Source organism: Eretmochelys imbricata, chromosome 12 (assembly GCF_965152235.1).
Source record: "Eretmochelys imbricata isolate rEreImb1 chromosome 12, rEreImb1.hap1, whole genome shotgun sequence".
Lineage (NCBI taxonomy): Eukaryota > Metazoa > Chordata > Testudines > Cheloniidae > Eretmochelys > Eretmochelys imbricata.
Window position 1 is genome coordinate 25,095,491 of NC_135583.1, and position 26,572 is coordinate 25,122,062.

General features: G+C 42.0%; 1 protein-coding gene across 1 annotated transcript in view; it reads right to left on the reverse strand.

The window, feature by feature from the left end:
- LOC144272914 (transcription initiation factor TFIID subunit 4-like) overlaps positions 1–26,572 on the reverse strand; it is a 206,235-nt gene that overhangs the window by 94,753 nt on the left and 84,910 nt on the right. The window contains exon 13 of the mRNA XM_077831301.1: positions 4,618–4,674. Within this exon, the coding sequence (XP_077687427.1) occupies positions 4,618–4,674 (57 nt within the window). The remainder of the gene's footprint in view (positions 1–4,617; positions 4,675–26,572) is intronic.

Sequence of the window (26,572 nt, forward strand, 5' to 3'; positions counted from 1 at the left end):
AGCTTTACTAAGGGCTGCGTGCATGACATGACAATTGCCCCATCCTCAACAAATGCCTTGGAAGAGCTTTCTCATTTCAGATGTATTGCTATTATTGTGCAAATATTAAAAAGGTGAACTGCTGGCACAGATAAGGATAATACCCCTGGAGTGTACTCAAAGTGAAATTTAGTCCCTACTGAAATCAATGGAAGTTTTGCCATTGACTTCCATGGGGCCAAGATTTCACACACATGGAGTACAGTGCCTGTGAGACCAGATTCTGACTGGGGGTTATCTAAATTGATCTGGACTCTGGAAGCATGCCCTACTATACTGTGTTCATGGTGTTTACTTTAAGTTTTTATTACTATGTAATTTCCTTTGTTAGTGATGACACAAAGATTTTAACCTAGTTAATCTATTAGGATGAACAAACTCAGCTACTTCACTTTCAGCCTAAATAGGCATTTCAGTTAATGAACACTGAATATATAGCAAGTTATCCATAACAGAAAGGATGCTCAGGATCTCACCTGCTCTATCTTTCTTTGAAACCATTTATATTATTAATTACTAGATGCTGACTTAATTATTCCTAATCTTTCTCTAATCTTGCTAGCAGTTATATAGTCTGTTTTATGTCCTATTTAATGAACCCTTTTTATGGATGTTAGAGAACTCATTTCTCTAATACATATTTGTAGTTGACTTTCCATTCTTTCAAATGACTGAACAATTGCCATCATATTTTTTAAAATTTGATTTTGAAAGGTTTAACAATGTAATAAAAAGTAAATGTTGTCCACAAATGTTGCGAATCCTTGTACAGGTTCAACTGACAACCACACTGTATCTTTCTTATTTCAGAATGTAGCCTAGGTTTAAATACTCATGTAGTTCCGTATACAAGTGAAGAGGAACATTTTTCTTGCAATAAACTTGCTTAAAGATAATGTTGCATCACTTTGTTAAATAGGTTTAATATTAAAATACACTGACTGATCACTATCTTGTCCTTGTCAACAAGGAGAGTTGCACCAGTTTAATGAAGGCATGAATTTTAATTGAAAGTTAAACAAGTGTAAACCCCTGTGTAAACACATATTTTCATTTATCTTAAATCAATTTGGAACAGGTTTAAACTAAACCTAAATAGGTCACTCAAACTAAAATAAGAGTGACCACCATAGGAGTTTGCATCAGTATAACTAAAAAAGTGCAAGCCTGTGTGTAGATAAAGCCTCAGCGTGATAGATAGTGTCCACAGTAGGGCTATGTATAACTAGGTTAGTTATGATGTTTAATACGTTTTTTTAACCAAATTTAAAACTAGTTTCTGCTAATTTGGTTTAAAAAAAGATGTGACTGTCCAGAGGTCCTGAGCATAAAAGGAAGTTTTAGAACCTGTACCCTTTGCTTCTATTTATTTTTTCCTTCCCTTATCTCTTCCTATTATAATTTTTTCCTATACTTTGATATCTTTCTTCCCAACTCTAAAACTAGGTATTTCATCCTTTAGATTTGTCTTCTCCATAAACCATCGCTAAGCCACTCCTTTCAGATTTCACCTTTCTCCCCTTATATACTTCTCCTCTCATCTCCCCCATTGATCCCATTCTCTGCACATCATTGTCTTTATTTCTAGTGCCCACACCTGGGACTTCTGTTTGCTTCTACAGTCTCCACCCACTTTGACTCTGAGTTTACCTGGGATGGATCCAGAGCCCAGTCCTAATCACCCTACAAATGAGAATAAAGAGATAATGCCAGAACGTTTGGGTGGGTAATAGAAGGAATATGCTGGCTGGTGTCGCCCTTCAAATACAGGTATATCAACAGCCTTGAAACATTATACATTTACAAAGCCTCTGAACCTTTCCAGATAATGGTAAAATTCTCAAATCTTTATCAAAAGAGCAAATTTATGACTTGCAAGCATAAAACATCCATTATGCTTCACAAGCGCCAACGCTATCCAGGAAATAAGACTAAGCTCCAAAGCGCTGTGCATAATATAAGAGACTTGGGTGTCCTCAGCATACCTGACTAAATAATAGTGTCTAGCCACCAGCCAGAACGGCAAATGAGCAACAAGTGTCTTCAAAATCCAACATTCAAGTCATTTTTATAGATTAGGGAAATATTGATTTCAATTCCGCTAATCTTCATAAAGCTAACAATATCACCTTCATAATTTACAAAACCTGGAGGGAGACCCAAATCTCCTCTTGAATATAGATCATCTGCACATTTAAGAGCAGACCAGCTGGCAGAGAAGTTATAAAACTGAGACTTTTTTGAAAAGTTAATTCAAAGTCTTTAATTTCAGATAATATAATGCCCCAACTACCATGTGGCTAGTATATCATCTTTTGTATTGCAAAGTCAGTCGTTTTGTCTCAGTAGCACCAATGCAACTGTATTCAGTGTCAGTATTCATTCAGCAACTGATCCAACTAAATTATATGGAAAAAAAAACAAACCACCCTAAACTAAAATACACTCCTACTTACTTTTTGTACTCTCCACCCCTTTTGAGGACATTCACTGCAAAATATATTTTAAATATATATTAAATATATTTAAATATTTGTAGGTGAAAAGATCTCAGTAAACTGAAGAAAAAAATTCAGAACCCTAATTACTGAAAAATGAGTCTTATCTTATAGTCATATGGTTTTAAATATGTAGAATGAAATTCAACTTCAGAGAGAGGGAGAGAGCCAGCGAATTATGCAGTTTCATTAGAAGGGTGGGAAACAAGGCAGGGCTATTGTACAAAAGAACAGGGTGCAGCATTCTGAAACAGAAAACCTGGTATTCATTCTACATTTGTTCATTCCAACCAGTTACCATATTCAGGAACAATTACTATTTTAAAGTCACACAGCAGTTTGATCTGGGCATTACTGATTAGATTACCACCAAAATACTTGCTAACTCAATAATAAAGCAAGATTATTATTTTTTTAACATTTTCTTCTATTCACAAGTGTGTACAGCATCACTCCCCCTAGTGGATCAAGAAATGCAATATATATCAAAATTACTTTGAATATTTCACAGTAAGAAAAAGAGATGCTCATTGCAGTTGCTCAGAGCAAAAGCAACCAAATCTGCTAGACAGTAAATCTTTCAGCACAGCTATACAGAATTCATCTTATTTCAGTCTGATTACTTGCTAAAACACATATTTTTACTAAAAGAGACCATTTTTCCTTCCCCTACCTTCCAATTAACTAATAAGAAGAGCACTCAATGAGACATTATGACACCATATCACCAACAAATGGCAAATGTTTCTCGGATAGTTTACTTACAATGACAAAATAATAAAAAAAGAATTAAATCTAATAACTATCTTAGCTTTGCAGGCAGTATAAACTACAAATGTCTGAACTGTACCTCATTCTCACTTTCAACGGTAGAATAGCTTTTGTGGTTATCTCAACAGCCTGTTTTGCTACGTTTGATTACCTTCAATTATTTTTACATATTTTCAAAACTGAGTTTCTTTTTGTATCTATGCCTGGGTATCTTTGTTGGTAGCTGGTATGACAATTCCAGGGCTTTTCCAGGAAAATAGTTGATTTGTGAAATTTTCAAAATATTTTCAAAATCCTTAGTCCAGACAGTCAGTGACCCATGGCAAAAAGTTCAAATGAACTCTGACATTTCTTCTTCATTATATATTTCATATCTATTCACAGTAATTCACGTTATGGAAGAAATTAATATACATTTCATCTATGTACTTCAAAAAAGAGCATTTTTTTTTATTCTCACCATATATACATGAGATCTGTATAGCAATGGAAATTATAAAACACTGACCACACAGAGCAAATATAGAACAGGAATACCAGGGAAATAGGTAAAATATTTGTCAAACAAATATCTCTGTATATATTATCTCCTAATGGACTTCATTAATACAATTAATGGAATTTAACTTCAGCTAACCGGGATTGGGGTTTGCTGGGTATCTTATTGATACTGGTTTTTTAAATAATAATTGCATTTAACAGAGAGATATTTTATGTCTTTCTAAATAAAGTTATGACTTGATCCTTTTAAGTACATAGGGTAACCGTAAGCAAGAGGCAGGCTCCTTAATTCGGTGTGAGTTAAGGATGCTCAACACCTCACAGAACTGGACCCTTCAACTATAATATCAAAACTTCAAATGCAGTTATTTGATGATTTTTAGACTACAGTAACTAAGAATGATGACTGAATAAAACATCAAGCTTAAAAACATTAATTGTTACAAAAACAAAAACTAGTAATTAAAATAACACATTTCTAGGAAGTGACATTTTACAGAAAGACAAAGGCATATATTTTCCACCAAAATCTAATGCCGCTGTCATCATCATCAACCCAACAAAAGCTACAGCTACCTAAAATGGAAATGAAAATGTAATGTATGGAAATATTCTCTTATAAAATCTCCTTAGGCTTCACATGTATTAATGTATTAGTTTGCAAACATTAAGATCAAAGGCAAAGCAACAAATACATCCTAAAAGTTTTAGTCAGATTTTTATTAACGATATACAAGTAGCAAGGCATAAAAAATTAATATGTTCAAGCCTTGAAATGTCAAGTGTAATGATCTCTAGCTCTGCTTACCTCCTTTGCTTTTTGTTTCAATCTAGCTTGCTCTGGGTCTTCTTGCCTTGAGCGACTCTACATGTTTTAAAAAAATGGGGAAAAAGGTTAACAGATGGTTTAAGAACCCCTCATCTGTTGCAGTAAGTTAAAAAATAGCAAAGAAAAGGGAACAGGATACAAGGTGTCAAAGATGGGATGCTTAAAGTCATAGAAGTGCAATTTCAAGCCTGTAGGCCTCACCCAATACACTGTTAAATATTCAGTTGTAAATAAAATCTACACTGTAAGTTTAAATAAAAAACCCAATCTATTTCTGTTATTACCAATTCTAAAGTTTCAAGAGAAGTTTATGTTCTGGTTATTTAATACGTATACATGCATTTGCTATGAAACAACAATGTCCTAACTCAGAAAAAAAAACATCTGATAGAAGCATCATTCAAATATTTTACACTATCTTTTATCATTTATTGATTTAAAATCCTTCACAATCAAATAATTATACTCAAGTATTTCATTAACAGAAACATTTTCTAAGGTTAAAGCTGGTATCGATACAGAATGTATAAATCTATTATAAAGTCCTTCTCTCAGCTATCATCAAACTAGCACAATTAAAAATGTGAGTATTCTGTAGAAGCATACTGTGTTTACAGCGTAAAAACTCATATTTAAGGCTCAGCCAAGACATGGACTCCTTTCTATTAACTGTCATTCTATAAACTACCAGTGAGACCCTCCTAAAAGCAATCCTTACAAGATATTTTCCCTCCAGAAATAGACATAAGTAGCTTTCAGATGTAGGAAAGAATAAAGTTATATGATTACATAAATGTGATCCTTAGAGTATCTCTCTATAGGTATTTATATATTTGTATATAAATACTAATAACAAATTATTGCCTGCATATTTTAAGACAATTATGTCACACATTTATGCATACAGTATCTATGTATTAAAGGTCAAGAGTAATGAGAAATTCCTGAACTCAGTTTCATGGAATTCAGTAATCACTCAAACAAAACAAAACAAATTTAAAAGCAGATTACAAATGTATTATTGTAATTTCTGAATGTATTATATGATTGGCTAAAATTCAGATAGTTATGTATCAAAACCATACCCAGTCACAGTAAAAATAAATCCTGGGGTTCCCATGTGAACAATTATACTTGTTTTGACACACGAAAGGTGTAATTATTTATTATTTGTATATTATTTTGCATATTAAGTTTCCTCCTATGTCATTTACACAAATGCTAATGGAATAATAGTTCTACCCTTTTTCTTCCCTCTACCTTTCCAACTTGGAGAAAGATCTGAGGCTTCAGAAAAGAAACAGTGAATAATTTGCAATCACTTAGATGCTGCTTTTTATGCGTGTGTGTGTGTGGAACATCTTATACTGTGCTCTCGTTAAAAATGCAGGAAGTTAAACGTCCATGAAGAAAAGCAAATGGAAAGCATGAATTCGGAGCGGGACGAGATCAGATCCTAACATGGCAGACATAGCTGTAGGGAGTTCTGAATATCTCATAACTGATATTCTCCAATGTCCTGGGACAAACACAACTACAACACTGAATTTTGGCAGGTAAGGGAAAACTCACTCTGAATTTACTGTACTGTTTTTAACTGGGATTATTTTTCCAATTGATACTACATGTAGATTAAAGCTTTGATGCCAAAAAACACCACAACAGGAACAAACTGGAGGAAAGACTTTTTCAAGATTTGTCTGACACTGTCATCACACATGCTAGCATCATCTTCCAATAGCATCTAGCAGTGATTTTGTGGCTGCTGGCATAGTTAAGGATAGCTTGGCTAGAGACCTTCTGGAGAACAGGTAATGAGAAGCAAAAGACTATAGATCTCTAATGACAACAAAGTTATACCAGCCAAAATAAAACTTTAAGATGACGTACAGAAGGCGACTTGAAACTACAGTGATCAGGCAAACACAAAAGCTTAAGACAGATAGGTTGGTCTAATCAATTGTTAAAGCAGAAGGCTGGGAATAAGGAGATCTGGGTTCTATTTTCAGATCTGAGACATCTGTGAATTGATTCAGCAAAGCAACTAAGAACTTACTTAAATCCATTCCTACTCAGCAAAGAATTTAAACATGTATTTATTTGGCATTCAGTAGGGTATAAATTTATGCTTTGCAGAAAAGGGATGGACTTAAGCACATGCTCAAGGGCACATCTGAACAGGCCTTGCTTTGTCACCTAGTACAACTCATTTAACCTATTTGTGACTCAGTATCTCCATTTGTAATATGGAGAACTGCTACTGAGGAGGTCAGTTTGGACCTCGTTTGAGCAGGATTTCTCTAAAAGTCCCTTGTCCATCCAAAAGTCAGGCTGTCAGATGTTGTGTTGGGGTCGTTGATTCTGCCCCCTTCAGTGACAGTAGGTTTTGAGGTGTCCGTAAGTGGCTGGGAGGCCACCTGGAGAGCTATCAAGAAACAGAACCTCCTTGGCCACCAAGGAGGTATTAAGATTACTGTCACCTTGTCCACCTTGATTTTCATGAAGACACATGGTAAGAGGGGGATGGGAGGAAAGGCCTACATCAGTGAGTCTGACCATTGCACTAGGAAACCATATCCTCTGGAGCTACGTCCCTGTGCATTACAAGATCAGTAAGCCGGGCATTTCTTGTTGCCTGCAAGGGGTTAAGGAGTGAAGGGGTCCCAAGACACGAATCCCCAGTGAGGAAATAACTGTTGGGCCACAGATGAATGGAGCATCCATTTGTGGTCCTCATGCCAACTGAGGCTGTCTGCTAGGAAATTCATTGTCTTGGTAGGTGGATTGCAGAGAGGGTGATATGATGTTGGATGCACCAGTTCCCTAGCTAAACTGCCTATGTATAGAATAGTGTGCACCTCGCTTCCCCCCAGATGTTTATATAACATACAATGGTCATATTGTCTGACCTGATTTGGACTTGAGTGAATCAGATAAAGGCAGGATTTGCTTGCATGCTCTGTATAAGGTCAAGGAGGTTGATGTGGAACATGGACTCCTGTGGAGTCCAGGAACCTTGAGATGCATGATCATCCAAGTGCTTTCCCCAGACAAGAAGAGCCATATCTGTGACAAGCATTCTTGTGGGTGGGGTTGGAGTAAAAGGAACTCCCACACAAACATTTTCAGTCTTCTCCCAGAAGGTGAGAGATGCTGGGAGGAAGTGAGATTTTCGTCAAAAAAAAAGACCCTGCTCAGGGCACACGCATTTCTCAGCCAGGGACTGGAGGCTGCACAGGTGAAGTTTGGTGAGGGGGGCGTCTCACATATGCGCATGATGCCGTGTGGCCTAGGGAGGACTAAGCAGGACCTGACAGTTGTTTGAGGACAAAGTTGAATTTGGATATCTAGGTCCTTTACTGCAAGGAATCTGTCCTGTGGTAAGCAAGCCCTGGCCGCCCTGGGTACAGGACTGCTCCTATAAATTCCATAGTCATTGTGGGTTTGAAGTGGACTTACTTGAAGATCCTGGGAGTGGCAAAGGGCAAGTAGGACAGTGAGTGCTACCTGCAGTTCTCAATATGATCAACCCTTGAAGAGCCGTTTGTCTAGGTATGGAAATATATGGTAACTGTGACGGCACAGATGTGCTGCTACCACAGCCATGACCTTTGGAGTTGAAGAAAAGCTGAAGGGGAGAACCTTGCACTGAGCCCATTGTAAAACACAGGAATTCCCTGTGTGCTGGTTCTACAAGAAAACAAATGTCTTAAATCGAGCACCACAAACTGTTGACGACATTCAGGGAGAGGATTATAGTGGTTCGGGAAATCACCCTGAATCTTGAGTGGCAGATGAAGACATTCAACTATCTGAGATCCAAGATGGGTTTACAGCCCCTCTGCCTTTTCAGGGATTAGGAAATATTTGCAGTAAAAGCTCTCCTGTCCCCTTGTGTTGAGGAGGTACGGACTCTGTTACTCCAGTTGCATCAGAGAATCTGCCTCCTGTTTGAGAATCATCTTGGGAGAGGGGTCCCTGAACAGGTATGGGGGAAGGGACTTTTGGGGAAAGGATAGATAGGAGCTCATCTGAAAGTAGGCAGTTGATATGATGTCCAAGACCCATTTGTCCATAATCAGATGTGGACAATTATTCCAATTCCCTTGTCTCTGCTGTGGGCCCAAATCAAAGCAAAAAACCTCCAACTACTTGGAAACCTGCTTACCAGCAGCCTAAAGGGAAAAAAAATTCCTTTTCCAACTTGTGCTCCTTGTAAAAAATCAAAATCCTAACAAAAAAAACCCCCTGCCACTTTTGTCTCCAGGCAAATGGGTAGAACACCCCCCCCCTCCCCCCCATTTACTTTTAGGGAAAAAAAAAACTCTGGGTTGGAAGACTGTGAATTTCCCTGCAGGAGTTAAGTACCCTGCCTCCAGGCAAAGAAAACCTGCAATTCACAAAGATAATCCCCTTTTGTCTCTGCTTGGCCACAAAGCAGAGAAAAAACAAGCTGCTTTCAGTTTCAGCTGCTTTCTGGACTTCCTTTCCAAAGGAAAAAAAAAATTTCCTTTTTTGAAATCTGTATTTCTAGTTCAAAAAAATCTCAACTGGATCTCAAAATGATTTCAGGTTAATCCCACCACTCTGCCACCATGTCAAGGTTCCACCCCCAATCTGAATGCTAGGGTACAGATGTGGGGACCTGCATGAAAACCTCCTAAGCTTATCTTTACCAGCTTAGGTCAAAACTTCCCCAAGGTACAAAATATTCCACCCTTTGTCCTTGGATTGGCCGCTACCACCACCAAACAAATACTGGTTACTGGGGAAGAGCTGTTTGGAAACGTCTTTCCCCCCAAATATTTCCCAAAACCTTGCACCCCATTTCCTGGACAAGGTTTGGTAAAAAGCCTCATCAATTTGCCTACGTGACTACAGACCCAGATCCTTGGATCTTAAGAACAATGAAAAAGCATTCAGTTTTCTTACAAGAAGACTTTTAATAGAAATAGGAGTCAATAGAAGTAAAGAAATCCCCTCTGTAAAATCAGGATGGTAGATGCCTTACAGGGTAATTAGATTCAAAACATAGAGAATCCCTCTAGGCAAAACCTTAAGTCACAAAAAGATACACAGACAGAAATAGTCATTCTATTCAGCACAATTCTTTTCTCAGCCATTTAAAGAAATCATAATCTAACACATACCTAGCTAGATTACTTACTGAATGTTCTAAGACTCCATTCCTGGTCTATCCCCGACAAAAACAGCATATAGACAGACAGAGACCCTTTGTTTCTCTCCCTCCTCCCAGCTTTTGAAAGTATCTTGTCTCCTCATTGGTCATTTTGGTCAGGTGCCAGCGAGGTTACCTTTAGCTTCTTAACCCTTTACAGGTGAGAGGAGTTTTCCTCTGGCCAGGAGGGATTTTAAAGGGGTTTACCCTTCCATTTATATTTATGACAGACAGCTTGCTGCTGAGGATGTGGATTCAGGTAAAAGACAGCTAGCGGATCGCAGCTCGAATTGCGGGTTGATCCTGGCGGATGTGAATCGGATGCAGATCTACTTTTTTGTATTCGCGCAGGGCTCTAGGGATGGTGGTGGGTCCATGTATCTCCAACCTGTACCTTGTGGCACTTTCTCAGTGGTTCACAGGGTTTGTGATGGTAGAATGGCTGAGGGGCTGGCCAATACCACTGCTGCAGTGCCTTAGAGAATTTTAAAGAAGCACCAGGGTATGTATTTCCAAGGAATGGAGGGTGTCATGGGAGTCCTTTACCAAGTGAAATGAAAAGGTTATTATCTTCAAAGAGAAACCTCTACCACTGCCCAGACTTCCTTGAGAAACCCCAATGACTGCAGCCATGAAGCCCCTCTCATGACTACCAAGGTCGCCATGAAGCAAGACGCAGTGTCTGCTGCATCAAGTTTTGCTTGAAGGGATGACCTGGCTACTAATTTCCCTTTGCAAAGGATAGCCTGGAACCGGTGCTTTCATTCCTGTGGTAATTTACTAACTAACTCAGAAAGCTTGTTATAGTTAACAAAGTAGTATTTCAACATAAGTGCCTGGAATTTTGCAATGTGGAATAGTAGTCTAGCTGAGGAAAAGTTCTTTCTGCCAACACTTGAAGCACTGCTATTGATAACTGCTATGATCTTACGTTTAACGGTATAAAAAAAATATTTTTTCCTGACCTGACCAAACAAAACCAGGCCAGATGATGAAAGTTCAAGATAATCTGAAATAGATTCTTAAAGCAACCAAGCTATTCTCTGCAAAGCTCCAGAACAAATAATAAAAATGGTCTGGGGGGGTAAAAGCAGCCAGCCAACTCCCAAACAGATCTAAATAAGAGAATTTCATCAGCGGTGAAGACATACAGTAATGAGTGGCATTATATAGGTAATCTTATAGTTAAAGGCGAAGTTGACACCATGTTTAGAAGAATTCAGTGGGTTTATGGTTCTGCTACTAACCCATTATTAAGTCTTTCTTTTTTTAAAAAAAAGGACTGACTGCCTTTAGATTAATTGGAATCCAGACTTCATGTTATAGGGCTCACTGCTGCAATCAGTAGTGGTCTTTCTTGCTTTAGTGCATCGGTGAAATTCAGGAACTTTTATCTACCTTTCTTGTCAAGAATTAGACTTTTTAACAGAACGTTTAAAGTGGGAGGGAGGGAGGGGGAGGAACGGGGACAGGGTGCACTAAGGGGAGGGAAGAGGTGAGGAAGAGGAAGGGTGGAGTGGACCGGGGGCAGGAAGAGGTGGGGTGGGGCCTTGGGGAAAGGAGTAGTGTGGGGGTGGGGTCTGGGGCTAGGAAAATCAGAAGCCGGCTTGGGGGTCTGTGAAAAATTTTAAATCAAAATGGGGGTCCTCAGGTTGCTAAAGTTTGAGAACTGTTGTCATAGTGTTCTTTCTTGCAGTTAGACAGCATTTGCATTTTTTTAAATGAACAAAGTTTACAAGTTTTATTTTTATATTTTAGTTGAATATATCCTCTTCCTGTAGCCATTTTTTCAAGACAGATAGAATATGAATAATTATGCATAACATTATGGTCAGAATTATAATCCCTTTGCTCACAGTTCAAGAGGTTGTTATAATTTATCCACACAATATGTAAAATCAGTGCTGCACTACATTTTACATTTTATGTCATTTACAAAAATGTAAGATATACTACTGGATTCAGAACCACTTTGGAGCCTTAAACTTAAAGGACTTGTGCTTTAAAAGCTCTCAGGGCTAGCACGTGATTGTCTTCTGCTTTCAGCAACCACTTCCATCACAGTCTAGCACTAGGCACTTATAACCTCACTTTTTTTTTAATCTATATTGGGAGACTTTAATGTTTCAAATTAATCTTTTTCATTAAAGTTAAGAGTCACAACTGTAGGTGCTGCACTATTGAGAGCCACTGCTGTGCCAACAATTTCAATTTTAAACCTATTTTTCCCATTGGGTGACAGCAGAACTTCACCCACAGGTGCACCAACTCATAACGTTCACTTTTCATTAAAGAAGTTAAATTGGCAACATGAAACACTTTGCTTTCACATTAGCTGTGTTAATAAAAAGTGAAAGTTAAAAGCAGCATAGCTGAGGGTAAAACCCTATTCAAATTTGTGGTCACACTGAGGTGGCATGCAAAAGTAGACATCCAAAAGCTGGCTTTTTGTTTTGTTTTTAATTGTTAAAATGATAGAAAGTAACAAAATTTCAAATCCCCCAAAACTAAGCCCCCCACTTTCTTATCACAAATGAGTGGGCAGTTTCAGTTGAGAAAGGAGTATTGCATCAATTGTCACCCTCATTGTTAGTCTCGGGAGACAGGAAAAGGATTAAATGAGCATGGAGATTTAACTCTCCTCTCACTCAGAGAGATGGCCCCTACAGAAGAGGATGGAAGCCCATCGCCAGGATTGTAGTAGGAAACTTTGCTATTGCCACTATCTGCACTACATCTGTTCAGTGAATAGAGGATGGTAGCCTTGAGTGGTGTCAAATTCAGCACCATCTGTAAGCACTAAAATTACCTTTTAAACTGCACCAGAATACAATCCTTCGTTCACTAACCTAGTGACAATTTTTACCCAAAAGAGGCTATAAAAAAACATACAACACACCTATGATTGTTGTATTTATTTTTAGTACCCATGAATTTGGTTCTACCATAAACACTAAACAAAAAAACACTAAAATGAACGGACTAATAACTGAGTCCCGGGACCTGATAGGATGATAGATGCCATTCAATTAAACGTATGGTGAAAAAAATTCATTTGTCAATGTCACACAACATATGCAATGAAGCCAGTATGATCACTTGAACTAACATTTTAAAGTAGTTTTATAAACAATTTTGAAATAATCAGCTTCCTTAAATATTGTAACATGGAATATTTTTTATTTCTTAATTCCTTGGACATAGACAACCCCCATCTACATATATCTAGTGTAAAAAGCATGTGACTATCCAAATATCCATTTAGAAATAAAATCAAGCCATTATCACCAACTATGGTTTCACATTCTGTTTTCTTTTGCCACCAAGAGCATTTCCATTATTGACCACATATTCAAAATCTTATTCTACTCTCACATGTAAGCCTTATACATCCCAGGTTTTTGAAACAGTAAACAAAAGAAACAAGTAAGGACCAACACTTTTAGCATAATGTAAAATCGGTGTTCTGCTCTCTTAGAAATCCCATTCAGAGCAGACCACATTAAATGTAAAGATAAATTCCTCAGCTGATTTCAGTCTGGCTTTTGACCTTTTTGTTGTTCGAAGACTGCTCTTTGCTGTCTCTCTCTAAGAATGCAATTTCCCCCACCCACCACTGACAGACAGATTCAAAGGCTCTCTCCCTTTTGCAGAAGGGAGCAAAGACCAGTGGATCCTGACTAGAAGTGCACAGAAGGGGTAGAGCAGGTTCTGATCCATGTTCCCTCTGCAGGGTTTGGGCTCCATGTATGCAGAGAAGGTGTGGCTAGCTGTTGTATGGCATTGTTCTCTCACCCCAGCATTTTTCACCAGCAAGACAAACCAAAATAAGGTAATGCTGATTCAGTCAGCATTATCTTGTGTGGATCCTCTTGCCACAATATGGAACCCTCCCTTGAAAGCCATCTCCTCCAAATCTATGTTTTCATATTGAACTCATTACCATGGTGTCTGAGCCGGAAAGAGTGGGTCCAAGACAGGAGGTGGCTGGGGATCACAGTGGGTTTTGGGGGACAACCTCACTCCAGCCACTTCTACCAGGGAGAGAGTAGAAACACGGGGGAAAAAACCTGTGGACTTGACCATTAATCAGAAATGCCCTGACACATTCAGCTTTCCCTATCATCATACTCACCATACCACAGACATACACCAAACTTCTTCTATGGGCAGGTTACTCTATAACTGCCTGTTGTATGGTTTGTTGCACTTCCCCCCCCCCCCCGCCCCAAAGCATCTGGTACTGAGTCCTGTTAGAGACAAGGTACTAGTCTAGATGGACCCCTGGTCTGATCAGGTAAAGCAATTCCTATATTCCTAAAATACTAACCTTAAAAATGAACCTAACTCACTCCTGTGGTTGTACTTTTATTCATAATAAACCACAGCACTATTAGAAAATGTCTACTTGTGATCGATCAGTTTCACATCTACAATACAATGAAAATAGGGGAATCGCTATATTCTGCCCAAATTATTGGCAAACTCTATGAGCTACAAGGAGTGGCCATGGCATTAGGAAAGTTCCAGTCAGATTATGGCTATTTTGCATACTAATATTTCAGTATATCTTTAGGTGATAATCTTTAGTTAGACTTTGCTTTCCCTAAATTCTCTTTTTTCTTCTGTCTCCCTTGTCTGTAATTCTACTTATCATCCTCTCTAAAATATTTCCAGAATCTAATTCTGCCTGTTAAGATGCTTACCTATTTCCTAATCATGTCCCGATTTGACTACTGCATTTGCCTCTTTTATGCTCACCTATTATCAGGGCTTCAGAATCCTAGGGTCAAACTACCTTCTTACTCAAGAAAGTAAGACCATACTCCTTCCTTCCTCTATCACCTTTCACTGCTTTTTATCCATCTTCAAAAATCTAATGAAAAAATGCCAACTTGGTTTTCAAGTTGTTCCAGAACTCACCCCACTCAAGCGGTTTGACCCTTGTCTATTTGATCATCCCACTTATCAAAAGTTTGCCTCTTCTATCACTTCCTCCTGACTCTCCCAAGCTGGAGGAACTCTTTTACTCCATCTCCCTGGAAATCTTTCCTTCTCCAGCATCTAGGCTTTGTCTACATCTGGAATTTCAGGCATTAGCGGAGCTTCACTGGTGTAAACATCTAGTGTAGACAAGATTTACACTGAGTGAGTCTGCACCAGTGTAAACTGTGTCTACATTAGGAATCTGTACTGGTGCAGCTATGCCAGCGGCTGAAATCCCAATGTAGACAAAGCCTTAGTTACTGAACAACTTTTGTTCTTTAAAACTTATCCTAAAATCTTCCTATTTAACTTGTGACTGGCTGTTTTATGAAGCATTTTTACATTTCAAAGCCTCTGTACATGGGAATGTGTATTGTACTGTATGTTGAGCAAGCCCATTAGAAAGCTGCATTTATAAAAAATAGCTTTTCAAATTTTTAGGTTCTCAGCATATCATGAATTCTAAAGCACCCAAGCTTTCTCACCCTGAATGAAACAATAGCGAAGACAGCATTCCCTATGTACAGTGGCAACACTATTAATAGGGCAATTAACAATAATTAGGTTATTGAGAACGAAAGCCAATGCTGGGATTTTTTTAGGAAACAATTGTTCCTAATTAACATTTCACAACAAGAGCTAAATTTACAGAAATCGGGCCATTTTGGTCAATTTCACAGTCATAGATTTTAAAAATCGTAAATGTCATGATTTCAGCAATTTAAATCTGAAATTTCACAGTATTGTAATTGTCGGGGTCCGGACCCAAAAAGGAGCTGTGGGGAAGTTGTAAGGTTATTGTAGAGGTCGGGGGGTTGCAGTACAGCTACCCTTACTTGTGTGCTGCTGCTGAAGGCAGTGCTTCCTTCAGAGTTGGGCAGCTGGAGAGCGGCGGCTGCTGGCCGGGAGCCCAGCTCTGAAGGCAGAGCCACCGCCAGCAGCAGCGCAGAAGGATGGCATGGTACGGTATTGCCACCCTTACTTCTGTGCGCAGAGCTTGGCCTTTGGTCAGCAGCCGCCACTCTCCGTCTGCCCTGCTCTGAAGGCAGCAGCACAGAAGTAAAAGTGGCTCGGTATGGTATTGGCACCCTTACTTCTGCGCTGCTGCTGGCGGTGGTGCTGGCCGGGAGCCCAGCTGTGAAGGCAGAGCTGCCGCCAGCAGCAGCGCAGAAGAAAGAATGGCCTGGTACGGTATTGCCACCCTCACTTCTGCGCTGCTGTGTGTAGAGCTGGGCCCTCAGTCAGCAGCCGCCGCTCGCTGGCTGCCCAGCTCTGAAGGCAGCACAGAAGTAAGGGTGGCAATACTGCGACCCCCCTAAAATAATCTTGTGACCCCCTCCCCCGCAACTCCCTTTTGGGTCAGGACCCCCAATTTGAGAAACCCTGGTCTCCCGCATAAAATCTGTATACTATAGGGTAAAACCACACACTTTCACAGTGGAAGACCAGATTTCACAGTCCGTGATGTGTTTTTCATGGCCGTGAATTTGGTAGGGCCCTACTTAGACTGCCTAACCCTGATTTGGACAGACCACCTCTTCGGGTGCATAGGGAAGGCTGTGTGTCTGTCACGGAGGTCACGGATTCTGTGACTCTCCATGAGTTCTGCAGCAGCCAGTGCTGGCCCAGGAGGGCAGGCCCTGGGCCAGCAGCAGCAGTTTGGGTGTGTAGGAGGGGGCTCAGGGCTGGGGCAGGGGATTCAGAGCGGCGCTTACCTGGGGGGGTGGTCCCCAGCTTCCACTAGCATGTCCCTGCAGCTTCTAGATGGAGAGGCCAGGGGGCTTCACACACTGCTCGGACCCACAGGCACCACCCCCGAAGTTTCCATTGGTGCAGTTCCCAGCCAATGTGAGCTGCAGAGCTGGTGCTTGTGGCAGGAGCAGTGTGCAGAGCCCCCCGGCCACCCCTCCCGCTAGGAGCTGCAGGGACATGTGATGCCAGGTAGGGATCCTGCAAGCCCCACCAACCCTCCCCCCCAGCACTAGCAGGGATCCTGGGCCACGCCCTGCTGCCACCCACCCACCCCCCCAGCACCTGTGGCACCCCCAGAGCACCCACAGCCCCCCTGGACCAAGTTTTAGTTAGGGGTATATAATAAAAGTCATGGATAGGTCATGGGCCGTGAATTTTTGTTTATTGCCCGTGAGCTGTCCATGACTTTTAGTAAAAGTACCCGTAACTAAAACGTAGCCTTTAGCATAGGTAGCTCAGTTTCCAAGAGCCAGTTCAACCACTGCCTCCTGCTGACACAGATGTCAAAGAGTAGACCACTAACAGTCATCAGACAGTTACATATTTTGGTCAGTAGCTAAAATCCAGCTCAGCTGGCCTGGTAACAAGAGTGCCTGTTTAATGTATCTAACTGACAGCTCAAGTAATAGAACAAATGCGGCACTGTCTGTACCATTCTTGGCAAGACCAACCAACCGAAGATTCATACAACCGTGGAAGCTTAAGTCAGAAAAGTCCCAGGAAGTCATCCAATCCAACAACCAGTCACTGTGGGATTTTCAAAAGTTTGTCTAGTTCAACTGTTTTCAAACCTTTTTCATTTGCAGACCCCTAAAAAATTTTGAATGGAGATGCAGACCCCTTCGGAAATCTTAGACATAGTCTGTGGATCCCTGGGTGTCCATCAACCACAGGTTGAAAACCATTCGTCTAGTTCATTGTTAATTTTAATTTTTTATCATCAGCCTCTCTGATAGGACTTCAAACTACATTGCTAAATGCGGTAGAAGTTTTATTATAGGAATATATGATAACACTATGAAAGTCAATAAGAGCTGGATGGGAGTCACCAACTCTTTGCACACAGGCTATCAGATAGTAATAACTTTCAATCACTATGAAACTGGTCACATATGAACTGAACTGGAAGTGATATGGGGAGAAAGGTTCATTACTCCTTTACCAATCCCCTCAGCCCCCCAGTCCCTCAAGTTATTTAGGATCATTTACATATGAATGTTACAGAGCAAGGCAATTTAAAAAAGAAAAGATCAACTGGAGTCAACTACCATAACTTAAAAAATACAGACAGATGTACACAGAGAGGTTTACATTAAAAAGTAATCATTTATCTGGTGCTGTATGAGATTATCATCATATTATATTGTAAGAATAGAAATATATCACAATGTATAGTAAGATCAATAATATGGTAAGACAAATAACTCCCTTTTTAATATAAACCACTGTACTCACCCTCAATCTTCCAAGACAGACTCTACTCTCTACCTATTTTTCTGCAAGTTGGGCACTTCCCACACCCAACCTGCCAACAGAATGGTAGATGATTTACGATTTTCCCTTCCTCACTTCCATAGGAATTTTTCCTTTCAACGTCACAATTTCTTCTGTCACATATAGTTATAGACAGTCTATCTGGACTGAGCACCAAGAAATGACAGAACAATATTTTTAAGTATGGGTGCCACCAAGAAATATGATATTTTAGAGAAGAGGAGAATCAGGGAGGGATCTCTTTCCATTCAAGTAAGAGTCTAATGAAGCCCTTGCTAAGAAATAGCAGTCACAGTATGGCACATGACCTCCAGCCCAAGGAATGGGGAATTGGTTCTGTCATTTAACTACTGCTGGACTATAGCACTGGACACTCAGGAGTCACCTTTGTAATGGAAATCAGGGAAATGGAAGCCCCAGTCCAGATTTGATATTAGTTCTCCCAATATCATTGGCCACAAGCACATTTGTAGAACTTTATTCAGAGAACATTTTGCATTTTCAAGCTTAAAATATTGAAATATCTATTAAAATTTACAGCAGACTATCACTGGAGTTATATAATCTTGGAAATTTGTGATGTAATGTTAGGGGAAAATTCCTAACAAAATTACTGCAAGATTCTATAGACTTTGGGCAAAAACCCAAATGGAATCATCTCAATGCTATTCAGTATCTTCATCAGGAACCTGGAAGAACATATAAAATCATTGCTGATGGTACAAAAATTGGTGGAGTGGAAAATAACGATGAGGACAGATCAGTTATACAGACCAACCTGGACTGCTTGGTAATGTGGGCGCTTTTGAACCGCATGCATTTTAATAGTGTCAAATGCAAGGTCATGCTATCTAGGAAAGTCACACATATAAGATGGGGGAATGTATCCTGGGAATCAGAGACTCAAATGAGGGGTGAACATGAACTTTGGATGGATAAACTGGAGAATATCAAGTAGGAGTACGAAGATGGTATTGCCTCTGTATAACAGAAAAGTCCCAAAATAAGGAACTCAAAGTCCAATGGTCTCGGAGCGTCTCCTCTGGCCACTCACTCATAGTCATTGACTAGTCCCTTCTTAGTTTGTGGAAGCAGTAGGGGAACCCAGGCCAGCCCACTCCACATGGGTCACAGTCCAGGGCCCCTGTTCAGAGCAGCCAGATTTAACCCTTCTCAAGTTCCTTGTTATTCCCTGAACTGCTTCTAGCCTCTTGTTCTGTTTCTCTTTCTCTGGAGTGTTGGTTTCTCCGGCAGCTTCTCAGTTTGTTGGCAGGAGCATCTCTGTCCCTTTGCTCTCTCTGGAAGCTGCCCTGCCCTCCTGCCTTATATCTCTTTTACCTTCACCGCTGCTGTAGGGTTGCCAATCAGCTCTGACTTAGCAGGAAGGCAGATTCTGTGATAACCCTTTGGTGTATAGACCACATGACACTCCTTTAATGGATAATCTGTTTGTACCCTTATGCTTTCATATTTTTCTATTATACTTCACCTATAATATCTAATAACTGTAATATTTATAATATCTGTTGTACACCATCTCCTGCTGGGTTAGGAGCAGCTCTATGAATTCATCATTTTCATGCAGTTGGATTCTTGTAGTCTCACACAAGATTGTTCACTCTTTTAGTTACAAATCCATTCTTCAATCCTTCTATAATCATGAGAATTCAAGTTGTTGCATTTCTGTGTATTTTCTAGATCTTTGTTTCAGCGGGATTTAAAGGCACTAGGTATTTTGCAAGATCAGACTCTTATAAATCAAAATGGTTTTGTTCTGGAAGTAATAGATAAGAGATCCTTGATCTCCCAACATCCAACAAGATTAGAAAGGAAAACAAACATCACGGAAAAGAGAAAATAATTCAGAAGAGCATAGTTTGCAAACAGATAAAATGTTGAAAGGAATGCAAGATGAGAAGAAAAGAATTCAGAAACAGAAACCTAAAAAAGGAAGAAGAAATAAAAAATGAACAAAAGATAAGTAATATGTCTATTTCCACACAAACATTTAAGATGTGCATAATTTTAGCATATAATTTTGCAAAGTATTTAAAATGGGTGAAATTTGTGGAACAAGAGAAGAGAGAAAGATCTCATAGTCTGACACTTGCAAATATGGAAGGATCAGGAAAGAATTTTCTGTAGTATCTGGCTGGTGAATCTTGCCTATATGCTCAGGGTTTAGCTGATCGCCATATTTGGGGTCGGGAAGGAATTTTCCTTCAGGGCAGATTGGAAGAGGCCCTGGAGGTTTTTGCCTTCCTCTGTAGCATGGGGCACAGGTCACTTGCTGGAGGAGTCTCTGCTCCTTGAAGTCTTTAAACCACGATTTGAGGACTTCAATAGCTCAGACATAGGTGAGAGGTTTTTCGCAGGAGTCGTGGGTGAAATTCTGTGGCCTGCGTTGTGCAGGCGGGCAGACTAGATGATCATAATGGTCCCTTCTGACCTAAATATCTATGAATCTATGAATCAGTGCACTGTAATACCCTAGGAAAAGCTAATGAAAAGGTATGTGATAAAATAAAACAAAGTAAGACTCAGCTATAATAGTCATAGGACTTTGAGACAAAGAAAAGAAAGAGGAAAATAATAAAAAGTAAGTAAAAGATGGGTGTTCAGAACAAATTCTTCCTTATCACAAATATAAACCACACAATAAGAGATCCTCAAAAGTGTATCTGAACACACATACTAGAGCATAATCCTACATGAGAAGGAGAACATGCCACAAAAGGAAGATAGTTTGAGATGACATAGAAAAAAAATAAAGACATTTTTAACTTGTTTCCTGCTAAACCTGACCATTTGATTTTACAGTTTCTTCATACAAGTGGTACTCAAGGATATTTTAACTCACGATAATATGCAAAGAAACCTAAAAAGAAGTAAGACAGGCAAAGCTTACTTGGTTAGACCATACACCCATGTTGCTAATACTGACAGTTAGGATGGGATGATCAGATACTGTATGTACTTGAGGCTCAATGCTGCAATTTACTGAAGGATTCCATAGTAGCAGAGCAAATTCAGAGAAAAAACGGATACCTACCTTTTCGTAACTGTTGTTCTTTGAGGTATGTTGCTCATGTCCATTTCATTCTAGGAGCGTGTGTGCGCCCACATGCACAGTTGTCGGAGATTTTTGCCTTAGCAGTATCCGTAGGGCTGGCTGTGGCGCCCTCTGGAGTGCTATGTTCATGCAGCAGTATATCAAGCATCGCTGGCCCTACGTCCTTTCAGTTCCTTCTTGCCGGCAACTCCAAAAGAGGAGCAGGAGGGCAGGTAATGGAATGGACACGAGCAACAAATCTCGAAGAACAACAGTTACAAAAAGGTAGGTAACTGTATTTTCTTCTTCGAGTGCTTGCTCATGTCGATTCCATTCTAGGTGACACACCAGCAGTATTTATGGTGGTGGGCTGGGAGTTAACAGCTTAGCAGCTTGCAGTACTGCTCTACCGAAACCAGCATCATCCCAAGCCTGCTGGGTAAGTGCATAGTGGGACAAAAAGGTATGGACCAATGACCTGGTGGCCACCCTATAGATGTCCTGGATAGGCACTTGGGCCAGAAAGGCTGCTGAAGAGGCCTGCGCCTTAGTAGAGGGGGCAGTGATATCCTGCCCTCAAGCGGCGGGTGGAAGGCTGAGATGGCCGCTAGGTGGACTTTGATCGATGAGAGCGACAAGCCCTGGAGCTTGAGATGCAGGGGATAGTCTAGAATGAGTTGCGACGAAGCTCGCTCAGGATGGACACCTTTATCCGCCATCCAATAGGTCAACTGCTTCCATTTTGCTCTTATGGAGGGCTTTCTACTTCCCAACAAGACTCACTGGATCCCGGTAGAGCACTGCCGCTCCTGTGTGGTTAGCCACGCAGCAGCCAAACCACCAGACGCAGCCCCTGCCATGGTTCTGGGACAACAGGTCCGCCCTGAGTGGCACTTGGAACGGAGTCACCACCAAGAGATCAAGCAGGGTGCTGAACCAGTGTTGGTGTGACAACATTGGCACTATGAGGTTGACCTTCACCCTGTCTTGCTTGATCTTCATGAGGACCCTGGGCAGCAATGGCTCTGGAGGGAAGGTGTACATCAGAGGCCCCACCACGGGAGCAGAAAGGCATCTGACAGGGATCCTCTGTCCATGCCCTGAAACGAGCAGAAAACATGGCATTTTCTGGTCCGCCTGGACACGAATAGGTCCACCCGGGGAGTTCCCCACTTGTGGGTGATAGAACTGACAACCTCCAGGTGAAGGGACCACTCGTGGCAAGACAAGAATGTCCTGCTGAGGCAGTCTGCCCAAGCGTTCTTGGCCCCTGGGAGGTAAGCAGCTATGAGATGGACACTGTGCTGCAGACAGAAGTCCCAGAGCCAGAGGGCTTCTTGGCAGAGGGCAGATGACCTAACTCCGCCCTGCCTGTTGTTATAGAAGACTGTGGCCATGTTGCCTGTCAGGTCCTGAACCACCACGCCTTGTATATGAGGCAGAAAGGCCTGCCAGGCTAGGTGAGCCGCCTTGTGTTCCCTGATGTTGATGTGCAGGGACCGAAAGTGACTGTACCAACGACCTTGCATACTGAGATTGCCCAGGTGGGTTCCTAATCCCAGGTCTGAAGCGTCGCAAGAGTCACCGATGAGACTGGGGCTGCGCAGCGGACTCCTTCCAGCACCAATGTGGGATCTTGCCACCAGGCGAGAGATGACAGTACACTGTCGAGAATCCTGACCACCCGGTCCATGTTGTGCTGGCTGGGGACATAGACTGATGCCAGCCGTGCCTGTAGGAGTCTGAGGTGGAGTCATGCGTGCCGGACCATCTGCGTGCATGCCTCCATGTGACCTAACAGTCTCAGGCATGTGTGAGCGGTGGTGAGAGGTTGGGCATGCAGAGACGAGATGAGGTCCACCATGGCTTGGAATCGAGTCTCGGGGAGGAAGGCACAGGCCCGAGTGGAGTCAAGTACCGCCCTGATAAATTGTGTGTGTTGCACTGGAGTCCGGGTTGACTTTTTCTCAATTATTATTAGGCCCAGGTTGTGACAGGCAGAACAGACCAGATCAAGATGCCTTTGCACCTGATCCGAGGACTGGCCCCTTATCAACCAATCATTGAGGTACGGGTAGATATGGACTCCCCAATGTCACAGATAAGCGGCCACTGGTGCTATACACTTTGTGAACACTCTCGGGGCTGATGAGAGACCAAAGGGCATCGCAGTGAACTGGAAATGGCGCTGGCCCAACATGAAACGGAGGAAATGCCAGTGGAAGTAAGCATCCTTTAACTCGAGGGTGACGTACCAGTCTCCCAGATCCAGGGATGGAATGACTGGGGAGACCACGCAAAACTTCAACTTTCTGAGAGACTTGTTGAGGCAACACAGATCTGAGGCCCCCTTTGGCCTTCAGAACTAGAAAATTGCGGAAATAGAATCCTCCTTCCTTCCATGTTCTGCGGACTCTCAGGAGGTTTTCGACCTCATGAACGAGGAGTTGCTTGTGAGAAGGGTCCTTAAAGGAGGACAGGGAAGGGGGGTAGAAGGGTTGGTCGGCTATAAATTGCAGGTTATAGCCCAACAAAACTACGTCGAGAACCTAGCAGTTCAGGTGATATGGGACCAGGCTGACCGGAAAGGGCGGAGGTGGTTAAGGAAGATAGGGATCCGGTGCATTGACTGGGACATCGTCCTCGTGCACACCCTCAAAATGATTGCTTTTGCCTGCCTTGGTCCCTGGAAGGACCAGGCTGGGCAGGGGAGAAGATGATGACTGGTGGTGTCACTTAAGGCCCCTGTCTCTGTCCTTCTTTCTGTAGGAGCCTGACCAAGGGGCACCCCAAACCATGACAGCGGAGGAGGTGGGAGGCAGAACAGCTTTCTAGCCTGCTGAGGAGTATGCAGGCCTAAAGAGCGGAGGGTGGCCCGGAAGTCTTTAAGGTCATGGAGCCTTGCATCAGTTATCTCTGAGAATAGCCCCATTCCCTCAAAAGGGAAGTCCTGGAGAGTAGTTTGCATCTCCTGGACAGCCCAGAGGTCTGTAACCAGGAACTGCGCCTCTGTAACCAGACCACCCTGGACGCCGCATCTGTGGCATCCCAGGCCATCTGGAGGGCACCTGGGGCCACAGCCTTGACCTCCTCCACCAAGGTGGCGAACTCCTGAGTCCAATCCTGTGGGAGACTCTCCTTGAACTTGCTGATGGAGTCCCACAGAAATTGAAATTGTATCTGCTGAGTAGGGCCTGATAGTTAGATACCCTAAACTGGAGGCTGGCTGTTGAATAAATCTTTCTGCCAAATAAGTCTAACTTCTTGGCATCTTTATTCCTGGGGGTGCCACTCGCCTGGCCCTCTCGTTGACAGCAGACACGACCAGGGACCCCGTGGGAGGGGGCATGTGCAGGTATTCAAATCCCGTTGCGTAGACACAGTACTACTTTTCCACTTTCTTGGATGTGGGCAGAATAGAAAATGGGGTCTGCCATAGAGACTTGGCAATTTTCAAGACCCCTGGGGGCATGGGCAATGTCACCTGGGTTGGGGCGGAGGAAGGGATGACATTGAAGAGGTGGTCAGACTCCTCAGCTAGCTCCTGGACCTCCAACTTCAGGTTGGCAGTCACCCTCTTGAGTAGGGCTTGTTGCTCACTGAAGTCATCAGGGAGGGGGGCTATTGGTTTGCGAGGGCCCTGCCACCGCCTCATCTCCATGCGCCGGGGGTAGCTTGTCCGATGGAGCCTGGGAGGAGTGGTGGGAGTATGGTGCTGGCATAACAGGCACCTCCCATGGGTCCCAGTATTGCCACTGGGTGGGCCATTGTCCTTGTCCCCATACCAGTGCCGAAAGGGCCTTCGCAGGTTCCCGGATAGGAGATTATTTGCCCTTTATGGGGGAAGGGCTGAACTGGCCCTCCAACCTGGACCCACTGCCCTTCTGGTGACCAGGGTGGGGCTGTCGAAGCCTGAGTCTGTTGACTGACCCTCGTCGGAGACTGGTATGGGGAAGGTGAGGGCCGCTGCCAACCCGAAGAACGGTACGGGGCCCCCAGTGACCGGTGCCGTGACCAGGAATGGGATGGGACAAATGCCTGGGAGATCTGAGGCGATGGTGATCGGCGCCTTGGCAATCTCTAGTGTCATCTAGTATATCCTCATATCCAGTCCAATGCAGGGCTGTTCCCTAGAAATAACTTTGAAGTATCTTATGCTGAGCGTATAAAAATCAGCAATCTTTATAGTATATATTACAGAGAGGCTCATAAAATACAGGTACCAGGCTTCAAGATAAACTTTAAAAAGCTGCAGTTATATGTTTGTGAATATAAGAACTTAAGAATGGCCATACTGGGTCAGATCAGTGGTCCATCTAGCCCAGTACCCTGTCTTCTGACAGTGGCTAATGCCAAGTGCTTCAGCGGGAAATGAACAGAACAGGCAAGCATCAAGTGATCCATCCCCTGTCATCCACTACCAGCTTCTGGCAAATAGAGGCTAGGGACACAGATTATGGTGTTGCATCCCTCCCCCATCTGAATCCAAGAAGAACTGTGACATAATGGTCAGAATTCAAATCAGACAAATGCAGGTATTAAGAAATTACTGCACCAACATTTCTAGATATGTTGGGACAGATTCTATGCCCATGTGGTATTACTTCAGAATTACATTGATGTAAACAAGCAGAATTTAGCCAATTAATGAAACAAAATATCTTGAAAATTGAGAATTAAAAGTAAAAATCCACCACTGGCTCACTGCACTATGTTTAAGTACTGCAAATGTAAGATGGGATTTTAAAAGGACATAATGGAGTTAGGCACCTTTTGAAACTCAGTGGGAGTTGGGCACCTCATTCCCTTACACTCCTTGGAAAATCTTATCCATAGTCATCTAGACCCAAAGGCCTCATTACAATAGAAGCTTGAGCTTGGGAAAAGTTGAATACCCACAACTCCCATGGACGTCAATGGGAGTTGCAGCGCTTGGCACTGCTCCAGATCAGGGCAGGAGTGATTTTACAGATTACAGTAACTACAATAAATGAAGATAACCCAGTGCATTGAGAGTGGATTAATCACCTGAGTTTCCTTTTTTTTTTAATTTTAAACTGGATACCTGCTTGAACATAACTTGTTTATGTGAACGACATACAATGTACTTTTACTATCAGCTTACAAAACTCTACATGAAAAATTGTTTAAATGGAAAATGTCTTTATATAATACTAGTAGTATTAGAGCTGGTCTCAAGTTTCAGTACAGATCAGTCAATTTATCCCCAATGCGGAAAATTTTCCAGCAGAATGTATTACATCGGGCTTACGACAGCACAAATGGTGGCAAAGGTAATTGGGGATCCAACCTGAGCATGTGGACTAACATGCACTGGTGAAAAGCTACTGCACATGCACTTGGGGGGGGGGGGGGAAGTTACATGGGTCAGAGTACGGGGAAGGGATGTCACCAAAAGGAGAATGGTCAGAGCAGCTGAGCTTGATTACGCACTGGGGCTTTGTAAAGAG